Genomic DNA, 15,080 nt, shown 5'->3' with positions numbered 1-15,080 from the left:
CACCACCACCATCATCACCATCATCACCATCATCTTCATCACCATCATCATCACCATCATCACCCATCATCATCATCATCATCATCACCACCACCATCATCATCACCACCACCATCATCACCATCACCATCATCACCACCACCATCATCACCATCATCATCTTCATCACCATCATCATCATCACCATCATCATCATCTTCATCACCGTCATCATCACCATCACCACCACCATCACCACCATCATCACCATCATCATCTTCATCACCATCATCATCATCACCATCATCATCTTCATCACCGTCATCATCACCATCACCACCACCATCATCACCACCATCATCACCATCATCATCATCATCATCACCACCACCATCATCATTACCACCACCATCATCATCACCATCATCATCTTCATCACCATCATCATCATCACCATCATCATCACCATCATCATTTTCATCACCATCATCATCTTCATCACCATCATCATCACCATCATCTTCATCACCATCATCATCATCCCCATCATCATCATCATGATCTTCATCACCGTCATCATCACCACCATCATCACCCATCATCATCATCACCACCACCATCATCATCATCATCTTCATCACCACCATCATCATCACCACCATCATCATCATCACCACCACCATCATCATCACCATCATCATCACCATCATCATCACCATCTTCATCATCACCACCATCATGATCATCATCATCACCACCAGCATCACCATCATCATCATCACCATCACCATCACCATTTTGCTTTAACAGGTCACTAACAGTTAAGAGTATGACTTTTGGAGCCACAGTATATATAAAGAACCCCTACAAATCAACAACCAAAACCAAACAGCCCAACTAAAAAATGGGAAAAGAACTTGAATAGTCTTTTCTCAAAAGAATGTATACAGATGGCCGGCGAGCACCTGAAAAGATACTCAACATCACTAATCACTGGGGAAGTGCAAATCAAAACCACAATGAGATACTGCCTCACACCCATAAGTGCTATCAAAAAAACCAGGAAACAATATGTGTTGATAAGGATGTGAGAAATTGGAAGCCTTGTGTGCTGCTGGTGGGAACGTAAAATGGTTCAGCTGCTGCGGAAACGGTGTGGCGGTCCCTCAAAAAATTACAAATATAATTATCACTTGGCCCAGCAATTTCACTTCTAGATACATGCCCAAGGACAATGGAGAGCAGGGACTCGAGTAGGTACGTGTACACCCCTGTCCAGAACAGCATTATTCACAATAGCCAAAGGTGACGCAACCCAAGTGGTCACTGACACACGAGTGGGTAAACAAAATATGGCACGTACATACAACCGAGTGCCATTCAGCCTTAAGGATATGCCAACGTGCGCTACAACGTGGAAGGACCTTGAAGACATTTTGCTGAGTGAAATAACTCGGTCACAGAAAGACAAGTCCTGTACGATCCCACTTACAGGAAGTACATAGAGGCGTCAACACTGTAGAGACAGAAGGTAGAATGCTGGTTTCCAGGGGCTGGTGAGAGGGCGAATGGTGAGCTGTTTAATGGATACAGAATCCCAGCTTTACAAGAGGAAAAGCGATCTGAAGGCGGCCGGTGGTGCTGGTGTCCACCCCCCTCATGCCATCGAACTATACGCTTGCGAATGGGGAGGATGGTCAGTCTCACGTTAGATGTATTTTACCACAAGGACCGGGTAATAACGATACGTGAATCGCCGACAGCGCTGGGCACGTCGCCCGTCAAGCGGCAAACTCTCAGTACAGGAGAGTTAATATCGCCGGCAGTTCTGCAAGGGCAAAGACCGCTCCCCAGTTTCAGAGCCGAGACACCAGGGGTGCTGGGAGATCAGATGAATGTCCAAGAGGTCACTGCGAGTGAGACAGGAGCCCGGCATCCCTCTGTGTGCGCGCCGGTCGTCCCCACCCGCAACACCTTCCAGGCTTCCAGACCTGGCTCCGTTTTCTGGGTCGCCGGCACCCTGACTCCCTCAGCCTCCGTGGCCTGTCTGTGTGCGCCCCGCCCCACCCCGCCCCTCCAGCCGGCACCAAGCTCCTCAAGGCCAGGGCTCCGGCCTTGGCCCCACACCCTGACTCCAACTCCACTGCCCTCTCCACACGGGACCCCAGAGCGGCAAGAGTCGCTGAGCCCGCCTCCTTTCCTTCTGTCGCCCAGAGCTGTAGACGAAGTCCTTGTTCACCTGCGCACGAAGCTTGCTTCTCTCTCGGGTGCTCCTCCTTTGTCTAGTGCCACCACGGAACAGAGCTGGGCTCGAGCCCCCCTACACCAGCTGCGTGTAGATCGCCTGTCAATCTACCTCTGTCCTGTTTCCGCGGGGAGTTGGGAGTCTGTTAGCTACAAGCGCAGGCTTTGAAGCCTGGCGTCTTCCTGTAGAAGATCCACCACGGGGCGAGTTCCTTTTTCCTTTCTGAGCCTCGGTGCCCTCCTCTGTGAACGAGCAGGGAGCATCATACTGACTTCAGAGGGTTCTTCGACAACTAAACGCTATTGCGCTTGTCACGTCTTTCAGCAAATATGCCTGATACACTCAAGGATTCCATAGACAGTGACAGTGACTACCACCGCGTCCCCAAAGGAACCCCAGCAATGCCACTCCCAAGGGTCCCTCCGACCTGGGCTCCACTTCTCAGCCATTATCAGCCCTGAATCTCACCGCCTACTGGACACCCCATGGGTACCTCAATCTGCTTACGCCCACATGAGACCACTTCCTCCCTCCCAGACCCCCCCCCTCCTTCCCTTGTCGCCACTGGGGAGTGCTGTCGCCATCACTCGGTCTTCCGATCCCCAAACGCCCCAGTCATCCTAGACCCCTGTGCCCCAGGCTAATCAGCCAACAGTACGACCAATTCTTCCCCAACTGCCTCCATCCCTCTGCCCACATCTACTGTGAAGTTCAGGCCCTCACCATCTGGTTCCTTTCTCTTCCAAACTCCAGGATATACCCACCCCCCACCCCGTCCTCCAGGGCACAACCAACAGTTAAAAAAATAAAATCTCGCCTGCTTCCGATTCTGTGTCTCCCTCGCTCTCTGCCCCTCCCCGACTCACGCTCTGTCTCTCTCTCTCTCAAAAGTAAATAAACGTTAAGAAATTTAAAAAATAATAAAATAAAATCTGAACATCATTACACGAACAGCCACACACCCTCCCCTCGCTCCTCACCCCCCCCCAGAATGCCACGCACGCCCCTAAGCATCCCGTGTGACTCCCATGCCATGCCAACCTGTACCCTTAGCCTCTCCACCTGCGCCCGCACCCCAGCCCCACGCTCCTTCCTTCCATGGCAGGTCCCTTCCTGACCCTGTAGCTCCATGGAACGACCTTCCTCAAATCCTCTGCCTGGAGACAACTAACTTTCGGTAATTCTTGCTTCATGAATTACCTACCTGCCTTCATGCAACCTTCCTTTCTGTCTCCCTCTGTTCCCAGAACACTTCCCACCCTGTATTGTAATTATGTGTAGGTCATCGTCTCCAGCCAGACGCTGAGCCCCAGAGGGCAAGACCGTGTACTACGAACTTGTTCATCCCTGTATGCTGGGGTGCACAGCTCCCGACAGTCGCATAGTGAGCGGGTCCCTACTCGATGCACGGATGAATTGGTCCCTGGCCTCCACTTGCAGGGATCCTGGGTCTGTATTTTCCTGCCCGAGAGCTTGTAACCAGCTGTAAGAGCTTCCCTAAGCCAATGCCAGTTGCCTCTGGCGCCTAGGAGTCGGCCAGTGGACCCCCGCTGCGTTCACTCGTTATTACACTTGGAACAGGTTCTCGGGAATTCGGGTCCAAACCCAGAGGGCATCACCCGCGTTCATCCATTTCTTGTCCCAGGTACGGCAAGAGTGAGCCTGGGAGGAAGACGACATCCCGGTGGGGTGTTACCTGTGGGTCTGGATGCCGGCTGACGATGATGGGGACGGGCCCAGGACTGCAGTGACTCAGGATCGCGTAGACTTCATTGAGCGTCAGGCAGTGCACAGGGGAGTCATTGATTTCCACGATCTCGTCCCCACACCTGGGAGAGCATACACGGAAGCCGTCAGCGAGCTAACCCTCGTGGCGTTCGGACGCTCCCTTCCCTGACGCCCCGCTCAGGGACTTCGCTCTCTGACGGGACCTAAAACTTACACCAATAAATAGAGCTCCTTAGCCACCCGACTGACATTCAGAGCAGGACGGACCAGGGCAGTGCACGCTCACTCCTCGCTGCGCGACCACAGCGTGGGGGATGTTTCATACCCATTTTGTGGGTCAACGCGAAGAAAAGTTGGTCTGAACTTTCCTCTTCGTCTTCCCCATTAAAGTCTGTCTAACCGAGATGGGGGGTGTAGGTTAACCCGATTTAAGCGATTAACCAACGAACTGTGATATAAGCAATCACATCCTCTCCTCGGGCCTCGCTGTTCCCAGCTGTAGAATGGTTAGGAGGAAAGACGGATGCTTTGCGCTAACCGGTAAAGAAGATATAACTGGGCTGGGAGCAGTGGAAGCCCTTGGAAAAAGAAGGAAGGAGAGAAAGCATGGAGTTCATTCTCGTTGGAAGATGGGGATCGAGTTATGGAAAATTTAGATGGGTCCTGTTACCTACCCAGAAAAAAAGAAAAAACACAAGGGAGGTAGAAAAGATAGGGACGTATCCGTACTTGGAGGATTTGGGCAATCCAACCCCCTTGTCTCGGAGCTGGGGAAACTGAGGCACAGAGGGTGAAATATTCTCAATAAGACCTAGCTTAGAGTTTAAAAAAAAAAAAAGGCTTTTTCTAGAAACAGCCATGTAGTAAATGTCTTAGGCTTTGCAGTTCACACTCTGTTGCAATGACTAAACTCTGATGTTGTGGCGTGGAAACAGCAGGTGTAGACGATGTGTCAACAAATGAGCGTGGCTGTGTTCCGATAAAACTTTCTTTAAAAAAACCAAGCAGGTGACGGGCCCCAGGTTGCTGACCACTGGTCTGGCGGGTGATCAGCCCAGCGGGGATCGGAACGCAGGTCTCCAGGGCTGAGTTCGCCGTCCCTCCCGCTGTGGTCTGCTGTCTCCCGTCACAGTTCCGCTCAGCCGGTCCCCCTTCCCCTTTGCTAAGAAAGCACGCATTTTGGGGGCGCCTGGGTGGCTCAGTCGGTTGAGCATCCGACTTCGGCTCCGGTCATGACCTCACGGTTCATGGGTTCGAGCCCCGCGTCGGGCTCTGCGCTGACGGCTCGGAGCCTGGAGCCTGCTTCGGATTCTGAGTCTCCCTCTCTCTCTGCCCCTCCCCTGCTTGTGCTCTGTCTCTCTCTCAAAAATAAATAAACATTTTAAAAAATTAAAAAAAAAAAAAGAAAGTGCACATTTTCATTGATGTAACTGAAGACCACCGCAGAAGCTTCCAGAACAATCCCTACCCAGCTGCAGGTCTAGGGGGGAGGACTCTCTGTCTGAAGGGATTAGGGCTAAGGCCGTTGTGGTGACTGTGCAGTCATGTCCCAGGTGACATGGCAGCTCAGCAAACGGCTGTCGCCGTCCTGTGCGTGACAACAGCAAATCCGTCTCGAAGCTAAAGCACCATCGAGACGGCATCCCGAGCAGGCCTTGCCCTTACACAGACTGCAGTGGTGGGAAAACCTTCAAAACTATGACCAAACTCTCCGGAGTTAGCAAGCCCCGAACCCAGTGAGAGAAGGGACGCGCGAAGATGCGTGAACCGGAAATATCGTGACAGGTTAAACGGGGTCAATGGCACCGAAACCCAACTCGCTTACTGGAAAGGAGATTCAGGCTCGGGCATCTCTTAGAAGTTACCTGCAGGGACGTAGGTCTGGAGCGTCCGCAAGGATCTGGTTTATACCATCAAGAAACTGAGTTAACACTACTGATTTGCTTCGTAAGTGAGCGTCTTTCTCCATACAGGGTGCACAGGCAAACCTCCTCGGGGCTCCTATTTACGTCACCGTAAATCCTGTGCTATTTAGATCTGAATCAAGGTGTGTTCACTTCCTGTTTCCCATTTTGGACCGGCATTCCCTGAGATAATGCCTCTTCTTTTCTTTTTTCTTCTTTCTTTAAGGACAGGGCAAGGAGGAGAGCCAGAGAAAGAGGGAGAGAGGCTCCCAAGCGGGCTCCGTGCCGTCAGCACAGAGCCCCACGTGGGGCTCGATCTCACCAACCGTGACCTGAGCTGAAGTCAAGCGTCGCACGCTTCACCAGCCGAGCCCCCCAGGAGCCGCGACAATGCCTCTTGAACTGCAACGTGCACACAGATCCCTGAGGGTCTTGTGAAAAGGCGGGTTCCGCCGTGGCAGGTCTGGAGAGGGGCCCGAGATGCTACATTGCTAGCAAACTTCCGAGGGATCTCGCTGCCACTGGTCCGGGGACCACAGCTGGAAGAACGAGGCTCTGAGCCACGCTTGGGTCATTCTAAATATCTCGTCTCCAAAAATTAACCTGCTGCCTTCTAAGGAATTCCTTCCCCCTGATGGAAATCAGGGCTGTTTGTTGTTGTTGTTTTCAAACACAGAAATGAGGACATACCAGAGCCGTCCATCCAAGTGTGCCACAGACCCCGGAGAGAGCGTGTGAACGAAAATGCCGGAGATGCACTGGAAATAGGGCACACTGCACAGGCCGATGCCCAGACCGACGCCAGCCTCTGGAAGGCAGAGCAGGAGGGAGGGCGGGGGGCTCGGAACGGAGCGCGAAGGACCTCGGCTCCCCTGCCACGGTTAAGAACGACGGTGCTCAAGGAGGGGTCCCCGCCCCAGACCTCACGGCGTATTTCGCTGTGCCCGCAGCCCTGGCCCCGGTTCCCATGTGCGGTGTCGCCTTGTTGGGGTATGTTCTGCCCCTCGCCCCACAACCCCAGGCTGAGCGTGGACGGTGCGTCCTGGGCTCCTGCAAACAGAGCCGCAGGCCTCGCTGCTCGGCGGTGGCTGCAGAATCTGCTTGTAGGCGACAGACACCCTGTCCTGTCTCGGAAAGTCTCGGGGGGGGGGGGGCCCGGTGGCGGGAGACCCAGGCAGGAGGGCAGGGGCGCAATCCCACCTTTCTGCAGAGAGACCTCCACCATGACTCTGTAGTTGGGCTTGGCCGTGCTGGGGGGGGCGGCGGGGCTCCCCAAGCCGAAGGGCCCGCTGTCCTTGGTGGCACAGGTGCTGGAGCTCAGGGAGCGGCACAGCGGGGGCGACAGGTGGCTGCTCGGCGAGTGGGGTGCCGTCAGGCGCGTTCTCACGGTGAGGGTCAGGAGCCCCTTTTTGGCTTGCTGAAAGGAAGGGACCATGTGCCGCAGCACTCAGCAGCTGTGTGAGCGTGCGTGTGCGTGGCGTGGAAGCGTGTGTGCATACGTGTACAGTCTATATCTACACGTATATACAGATACGAAACATCGTATACGGAACATACACACGTGCATACCTGTGCCGGATGGGATTGAACTGAACTGATTACCCAGAGACTTAAAGCATCTTTTAGTGACTGCCTTAAAACTTAAAACAGATTTGGGGCGCCTGGGGGGCTCGGTCGGTTGACCGTCTGACCTCGGCTCGGGTCACGATCTCACGGTCCGTGGGTTCGAGCCCCGCGTCGGGCTCTGTGCCGACGGCTCGGAGCCCGGAGCCTGCTTCGGATTCCGTGTCTCCCTCTCTCTCTGCCCCTCCCCCACTCACGCTTTGTCTCACTCTGTTTCTCAAAAATAAATAAATGTAAAAAAAAAATTTTTTTTTAAACTCAAAACAGATTTGCAAATATATCGGCATAACTACGCTGAGTGTCTTCAAACAGTTCTATAAATCTTCAGCGATTGAGACACGCCCGCAGCAATTCTGATAACACTCTTATTTCCGGAGCTGGGTCTTTTTTCTCAACCCTGTGCCCAGATGAGCACCAGCGGGGCGCCCCATGAGAAAGACCCCACAGTTTGAGTCTGCGGGTTCGAATGGAGGAGGGGGCCCGAAACCCCGGGGTCTGGCCGTGTACCGACAAGGAGCGGTCACCTTGAACTTGCGCAGAGCATCCTGGTGTGTTAGTCCGGCCATCGATTCTCCGTTGAGCTCCAGAATTTCATCCCCTGTTGGGAGAGGGAGAAATCACAGTAGAGACGTGTATGGCCCATGGGGGCGGGCAGAGCCCTGGGGAAGCCTTCCTCGCCCGGGACTCTCCCCCCGAAGGCAGGCGGGCCCCAGCTCTCTGAGGCCCCTCCAGGGTCCTCGGCTGGCACACAGGCCTGGCCTGACCCCGTCCGGCCTGCCCGCTGGCTTTGCCCGCCTCCCCCCTGCCTCCCTGACCCTCCCGCCAGGTGTTCCCACGGCTCATTTCCTGATGCAACACCGCCTGCCTTTCTCAGGATGTTGTCTGCCTTCAGGGCCCTTCTCCCACCTTGTTCACCTGCCTCGCTCAGTCTTGCGGTCCTGCCGGCTTAATTTCCCATGTGTCCTCACGGCACCTGTGTCCACCACTAACCATCACAGCTCGGCCCCGTGGGTGGGTGGTGACCAGTGACCCGGGGAAGACTCTCCCCTCCGGGCAGGTCGCTCCCCGGCCAGGGGATTTGTCTGATCAGACGGTGTGTCCCCAGGGCCAGTTCTGGGGAGGGGGGACCTGCCCGGTGCTCGGGAAACGTGAGAAGGAGGTGATGCTTCCAGAATGCAACATAGCCCCGTTTTGCAGAAGAGGAAAGTGAACCCAGAGCTGTCCCAAGCCACCCGGTGAAGAGAATTAGGAAGCCGGCCCTTTCACCACGAGCCGCTCCCTCACAAATATGCCTAATAGACCCATTTTTTTCTGTATCCTGAAGTCCATCTTTATGGGGACGGAAAACCAATGTCTCCCCTTTACTGAATGTGCTCAACAAACGGGGAGCGTTTGTTCTGCGTTCAGGGCCGCGCTGGGCGCGTCGGACGCCCTGCTCGTCACGCAGCCGTGCGGTCTGGTCGTTAGCAGGTGCGTCTGTGGTCACCTCACTATGGTGCCCTCGCAGACAATCCAACCCTCTTCCCCGGTTGTTCAAAAGGTGGTTCTGCCTTTGCCTCTGAGAGTCGGAGGCTCCACTGCGATGCCCCCGGGTGCTTCCTCACCCTGAAATGTCGTGCCTTAAAATGATTCCGGAAAATTCTTAGCCACTGTCTCATTGCCCTTTCGCTCCCCTCTTTCACGCTGTTCTTTCTTTCTAGAACGAGTCTCCCCTGTGGGCCTTCTCGCCCACCCTCCCTGTTTCTCTAACACTCCTATTCTTCTCCACGGCTCCGTGCAGCCCGCCAGACCAGTTCCAGCTCCCGACTCCCCTTGCGGCTGTGCTGTGTCTGCTGTCGACACGTCCACCGAGTTGACAATTTCAATCACGTGCCTTTTGTACAAGTTGCTTTTTTCACCACGTTCCGTTCTTTCCTTGTTGTTCATATGCCCTCTTTTGCCTTTTCAAAGCTCTCTTTAATAAACACCGTGATTCTAAACAAATACAAAAATTCTAATGCAAAGGGGTGGGTGTATTTACGGCATTATCTACAAGAGCCAGATTGTGGAAATGGCCCAAGTGTCCACTGATAGATGAATGGATAAAGAAGATGTGGTGTATATACGATGGAATATTATTCAGCCATAAAAAAAAAAAAACACGAAATCTTGCCATTTGCAACGACCTGGATGGAGCTGGAGTGTATCATGCTAAGCGACATAAATCAATCGGAGAAAGACAGATAGAGAAGCATATGATTTCGCTCATGTGCGGAATTTAAGAAACAAAACAAAGAAAGAAAGAAAAAAAGAGACAGGCCAAGAAACAGACTCGTAACCATAGAGAACACACTGCCGGTCACCAGAAGGGAGGGGGGTGGGGGCGGGAGAAACGGGAGACGGGGACCAAAGAGGACACTTGTCGTGACGAGCACAGGGTGACGTATAGAAGTGCTGAATCACGGTATTGCACACCTGAAACTAATATAACACTGTATGTTAAATGCACTGAAATTAAAATGAAAACTTAATTAAAAATTGCATAATACAAAACCATAGTAATTCTACAGTGTCTTTTAGACTGTTCTGTGATCTCAGGGTTTTGAGGGCTAGTACTCGGGTCGGTTATTCCTGCCAACGCTCATCAACAAGGGATATTTCCTAATGTCCTGTGTGCTCTTTGTGTCGAACTCCCTTTTCCGGGGGCCAGTGTTTCTCTGGGGTTTCCCAGAGAACCCCAAGAGGCAGTCCAGAGCTTTCACTGCTTCGGGACAAGTGTTAACATTAGGTTCTCGGCTTGGAGCGTCCTGCACTCAGGAGAGACTATAAATGTGGCCGGAACACTCCCACGCGACACGGGTCCTTCTTTTCCTGTGGGAGACGTCTTTTCCTCACACCCAAGAGCCACAGGCAAAGGTAGGTTTGCTCACTGCTTCCCTGGGGCCCGATGGCCTTCCAAGAGGGCAGCTCGTGAGGCTTCACATGGACCCACGGCCATGTCCCATGTGGGCAACTAAGTCCGGGTCCCTGGCCCTTCAGCCCTGTGGGCACCAGTTCCACGGGCCATCACACCCTCAACTCCTAAGACTGCCGTAGATTTAAAGTTTACATGTGCCACGTTACCCAGCATGTCCACGTGTCAAAAATCAAGGGCAGGAGTGGGCTGGGGACAGGATTCAAATCAGCGTCACCTGTGAGGTTGCCAGAATCAGACCAAAAATGAAAGAATCCGTCCTCGCACTTACGACAGTCCAAGTTGAGTGGAAACGGACAAGTTTTAAAAATAACTAAAATATAACTATTATGTCGGAAGGAAGAATACACAGAGGACGTATTTCAGAAGTGGTCATCCTTCCTCTCCTCCTCATGGGCAAGAGATTGAGTGATTGGTTACGGAGGGTGGAGCCTAAGTGATCGCTGGGTGTGCCATCGGTCACAGGCTAGGTGTGCAATGTAATGATTTGACAATGACATACATTACGAAATGTTCCGCAGGGTGAGTGGACTCACCCTCTGTCATCACCCAAGGTTATTACGATATCATCAACTACATTCCCTAAGCTGTACTTTCATCCCACGACTTCTTTCTTTTGTAACTGGAAGCGTGTCGTCTTCCCCATCACCTGATCCATCCGTCTGACCTAATCCCGCCCCTCTGACGGCCACCACTTTGTTCTCTCTGTGCTTACGAACCAGTTTCTATTTTTGTTGTTATTGTGAATCACGTGGCATTTTGTCTGGCTTCTTTCACTTAGCATAACACCCTCTGGATGCATCCATGCTGTCACGAATGGCCAGATTTCATTCTTTTTGTGGCTGAGTAATAGCCCACTGTAGACGTACACCACACCTTTGTTATCCGTTCGTCTATCGATGGACGCTTGAGTTGCTCCCATAACTTGGCCGTTGTAAGTAATGCTGCAACACACAGGGTGCTTATATCTCTTTGAATCCGTGTTTTCATTTTCTTTGCGTAACTACTCAGAAGTAGAACCGCTGGATCACAGGGCACTTCTATTTTTAGTTTTTTGAGGAACCTCCGCACTGTTTCCCACAGCAGCTGCACCAGGTTGCATCCGCAACCACGGTGCACGAGGGTTCCTTTCTCTCCACATCCTCACCAACACTTGTTTCTTGAGAAACGACCATTCTCGGGGAGCCTGGGTGGCTCAGTCGGTTAAGCGGCCGACTTCGGCTCAGGTCATGATCTCACGGTCCGTGAGTTTGAGCCCCGCGTCGGGCTCTGTGCTGACAGCTCAGAGCCTGGAGCCTGTTTCAGATTCTGTGTCTCCCTCTCTCTGACCCTCCCCCGTTCATGCTCTGTCTCTCTCTGTCTCAAAAATAAATAAACGTTAAAAAAAATAAAAAAAGAAAAAAATTTAAAAAAAGAAAAAAAAAAAGAAACGACCATTCTCGGTGACATGAAGGGCTGAACTTCCCTCGTGAGCCCCAACAGAACTACTCTTTGGACAGTCCTGGTCCTTGTTGGGCCACATCTGGTGGGAAGTGATTAAACTAAATCTTACACAATCGTTTCTTTCGCAAGCAGAATACAAATAAAACATCATTAGCCTTGATCTGTGCTCCAAACTTTTGTTGCAGCTGGATGTACCCCCCATCCAATGGCAGATTCTAGAACTTTACTTTGAAGGAGTTACAAACGGTGATTTTGTTAATCATGAGAGGCTAGAATCAAGGACTGCGGTAGATTAGCTGAACGTCCTTCCCACCGAATTCTTATGATTGGTATTAATGAAAAGGGGAGGGGAGGAAAAGAAGCTTGACAGGGCAGGTTTGCATTCTGGAAAGAAAACAAGACACAACACACTGTTTCCTGCCACCTCCACTCAACTCCCTCACTTTTTGTTTAAGTAACGAGAAGTCCAAAACATAACCAAACAAAATACAGTATATTCTCAAGATTCTGATGCCCCATTTCTCCCTTTGTCTCATTGATCCCTTTTCTTTCCCCGCCTCTTGACTTAGCTACTCCCCCCTAGAGCCTGACTCCGCCCTCCTCTCTTCCCTCCCTCCTTCATCGGCCCTATAACTCAAGTGTTTTCCAAGCGTCCACAACCCCCAGTCTACACCCAGCCCTCCTCCCTCCCTGGGCTGGAGACGGTGACACCGCCTGCTGGACAGTGCCACCTGGTGGCCGCCCAGAGCCAAGCCTCTGCCTTGGCCTTTTTCCTCCTCCGTATGTCCTGCTCCAGGTTAAGTTCACTAAGACCACGAACACTTTTTCAGACCCAGGGAGGCTATCTCATCTGCACCTGCCTCCTCCCAGGAAGACAGGCTCAGGCAAGACCCTTAAGAGCTGGAATCTGGCCCTTAGGACAGCCTCTCAAAGGGCTTCACAGCCTCTGGGCTCTTGCTGGCCCGTCTCATCCTGCCTTCTGCTTCCCGAATCACCTGAGAACCCTGGTCATAGCTGGTCCCTCCCAAATTATAAAAACCTTCAAAGGTTCCCCACTGCCTCCCCGATAAAATCCGGAAGCGTAAGCGTGCATGAGGTTGGGGTCGGCAAACTTTTTCTATGAAGGGCCAGGTAGTAAATACCGTAAGCTCGGCCGGCCGCGCGCCCTCTGCTCAACTAGGCAACGTCGCACAACTACGCAACACGGCTGTCGTGAACACAAAAGCAGCTTCAGACAACAGAATGAGCCGCGAGCATGGCTGGGTCCTCGTAGAGCTCGTCTCTGGACCCTGAAATTTGCATCTCATTCGGTTCTCTCTCACCACAAAGACTTGCAGATTCCTCTGACTTTGCTCAGCCACTTAGAAATATGGGATCCATATTTTGTATGCTTTTAGGGATCCACCCAAAAGATACAAAACTACAGAACCGAAGGGGCACACGCACGCCAGTGTTTACAGCAGCGCTATCAACAACAGCCAAATTATGGAGAGACCCCAAGTGTCCACCAACTGATGAACGGATAAAGAAGCTGTGGTCTGTTTACACAACGGAATATTACTCGGCCGTCAAAAAGAATGAAACCTTGCCACTTGCCACGATGTGGATGGAGCCAGAGAGGAGCATTACGCTAAGTGAAATCAATCGCTCAGAGAAAGACCAATGCCAATTGATCTCGCTCATGCGTGGAATTTCAGTAACAAAACAGATGAAAATACGGGAAGGGGGGAAGGAGAAGAGAGGGCAACAAACCGTAAGAGACTCCTGAAGACAGAGAACAAACAGGGCTGCTGGAGGGGGGTGAGGGGGGGACGGGACAGACAGGGGATGGGCATCGAGGAGGGCACCCGTTGGGATGAGCACCGGGTGTCGTGTGTAAGCGACGAATCACTGGGGTCTACTGCTGAAGCCAGCACGATACTGCACGTTAACTCAGTAGAATTTAACTTTAAAGAAAGAAAAGACATACGAGAACCAGTCTCTATTTGTGAGCAGGATGAAAATGGGCTGCGGGCCTGACGTCCCCAGAGTTTGCTATCCCTGCCCTAACCAAGGTGGGTCCTTAACCGTGGCTAGGCTCCCAGCGCGACTCACAGAAACTGTCCTGACAGGGAGGGTGGGGACACCGAGGTCACCTCTCTTAAGCATCCCGCGGGCCCCCCCAGTGTCTGGCCTCGCCCGCCCCTGAATTTTGACCCCTAGTTGAAGTTTGGGAGTGTCCTCGGGCCAAGCCTGTTGGCCAATACTCCCAGCATGATGGAGGGGCCCTCAGGAGGCAGCTCTGACCCCCGGGGATGGCCAGGGGCCTGTCCCAGACGGGAGAGCGGGCGGGCCATGAGCTCCTCAGAGGAGGGATCATATCTGATCAGCCTGTTTCTGGAGCCGAGAACACAGCGGGCTTACAGAGGACATTCATCAGACGCATTAGAAGCACAGGGCCTGTCGCCCCGTGACTGTGAGTCGGGAGGGCAGGAAAGAAGGGAGAGGGTGGCGGGGACACCAGCAATAGAGGGGGGGGGCTTGGACAGAAAGGGAGGGGAGGCGGACACCTCGGCCTTCTGTCCCAGGCTGGCTACGGGACCTGGGCCACGGGCAGACACACCCAGCACCGTGCCGGTCACGACGGAGCCGTCGGGGACGTGTGCCGCGGACCCCAGAATCCACGCCGGCCGAATTCCGCAGGCTGAAGACACAGGCTGCCCTGTGCTGTCTTCTGTGGGCCAGTGACCCCTCCGACGTCACCCGGCGAGAGACGAGAAACCTACCTTCTTGCAGCCGTCCGTCCGCTGCCGCCGCTCCCCCCGCAAAGATGGTTTTGACGTAAATTCCGATGGGGCCGTAAATGCTGTCCCTTCCCCCGACGATGCTGAAGCCCAGGCCCTGGGGGGAAGAAGAGGAGACTGGCATTAGGAACGTTCCAGGCCGAGCGCCTGCCCCAACCCCCAACCCCCAACCCTCAACGCAGGACCCGGGGAGGAGAAAGGTGCCCTTGGTGTCAGACGCCTCGGGACCTCACAGGGGAATGGGGAAAGCCATGACCTCCAGGCCGGACCGGACCGTGTGGGGCCTGGGCTCTCACACAGAGTCGTGTCCCGACACAGAACTTGTGCCGTGGCCGGAGAATCCCAGACGGGGCCGAGCCCTGGGTCTGCCCGTCTGGCTGGCAGCTCGGGGCACATCACCTCCCGTCTCCGAGCCCTCGCTT

General features: G+C 53.3%; 1 protein-coding gene across 1 annotated transcript in view; it reads right to left on the bottom strand.

Annotated features, from left to right (window-relative positions):
* The window catches only part of IL16 (interleukin 16), a 70,601-nt gene that overhangs the window by 19,937 nt on the left and 35,584 nt on the right, over positions 1-15,080 (bottom strand). Inside the window, exons 5-9 of the mRNA XM_042987907.1 lie at positions 14,641-14,755; positions 8,004-8,077; positions 7,057-7,273; positions 6,547-6,664; positions 3,921-4,053 (exon numbers count right to left, since the gene is read on the bottom strand). Of these exons, the coding sequence (XP_042843841.1) occupies positions 3,921-4,053; positions 6,547-6,664; positions 7,057-7,273; positions 8,004-8,077; positions 14,641-14,755 (657 nt within the window). The remainder of the gene's footprint in view (positions 1-3,920; positions 4,054-6,546; positions 6,665-7,056; positions 7,274-8,003; positions 8,078-14,640; positions 14,756-15,080) is intronic.

Source organism: Panthera tigris, chromosome B3 (assembly GCF_018350195.1).
Source record: "Panthera tigris isolate Pti1 chromosome B3, P.tigris_Pti1_mat1.1, whole genome shotgun sequence".
Lineage (NCBI taxonomy): Eukaryota > Metazoa > Chordata > Mammalia > Carnivora > Felidae > Panthera > Panthera tigris.
The sequence above is the reverse complement of the archived record's forward strand: the minus strand, read 5'-3'. Positions and strand labels throughout refer to the sequence as shown.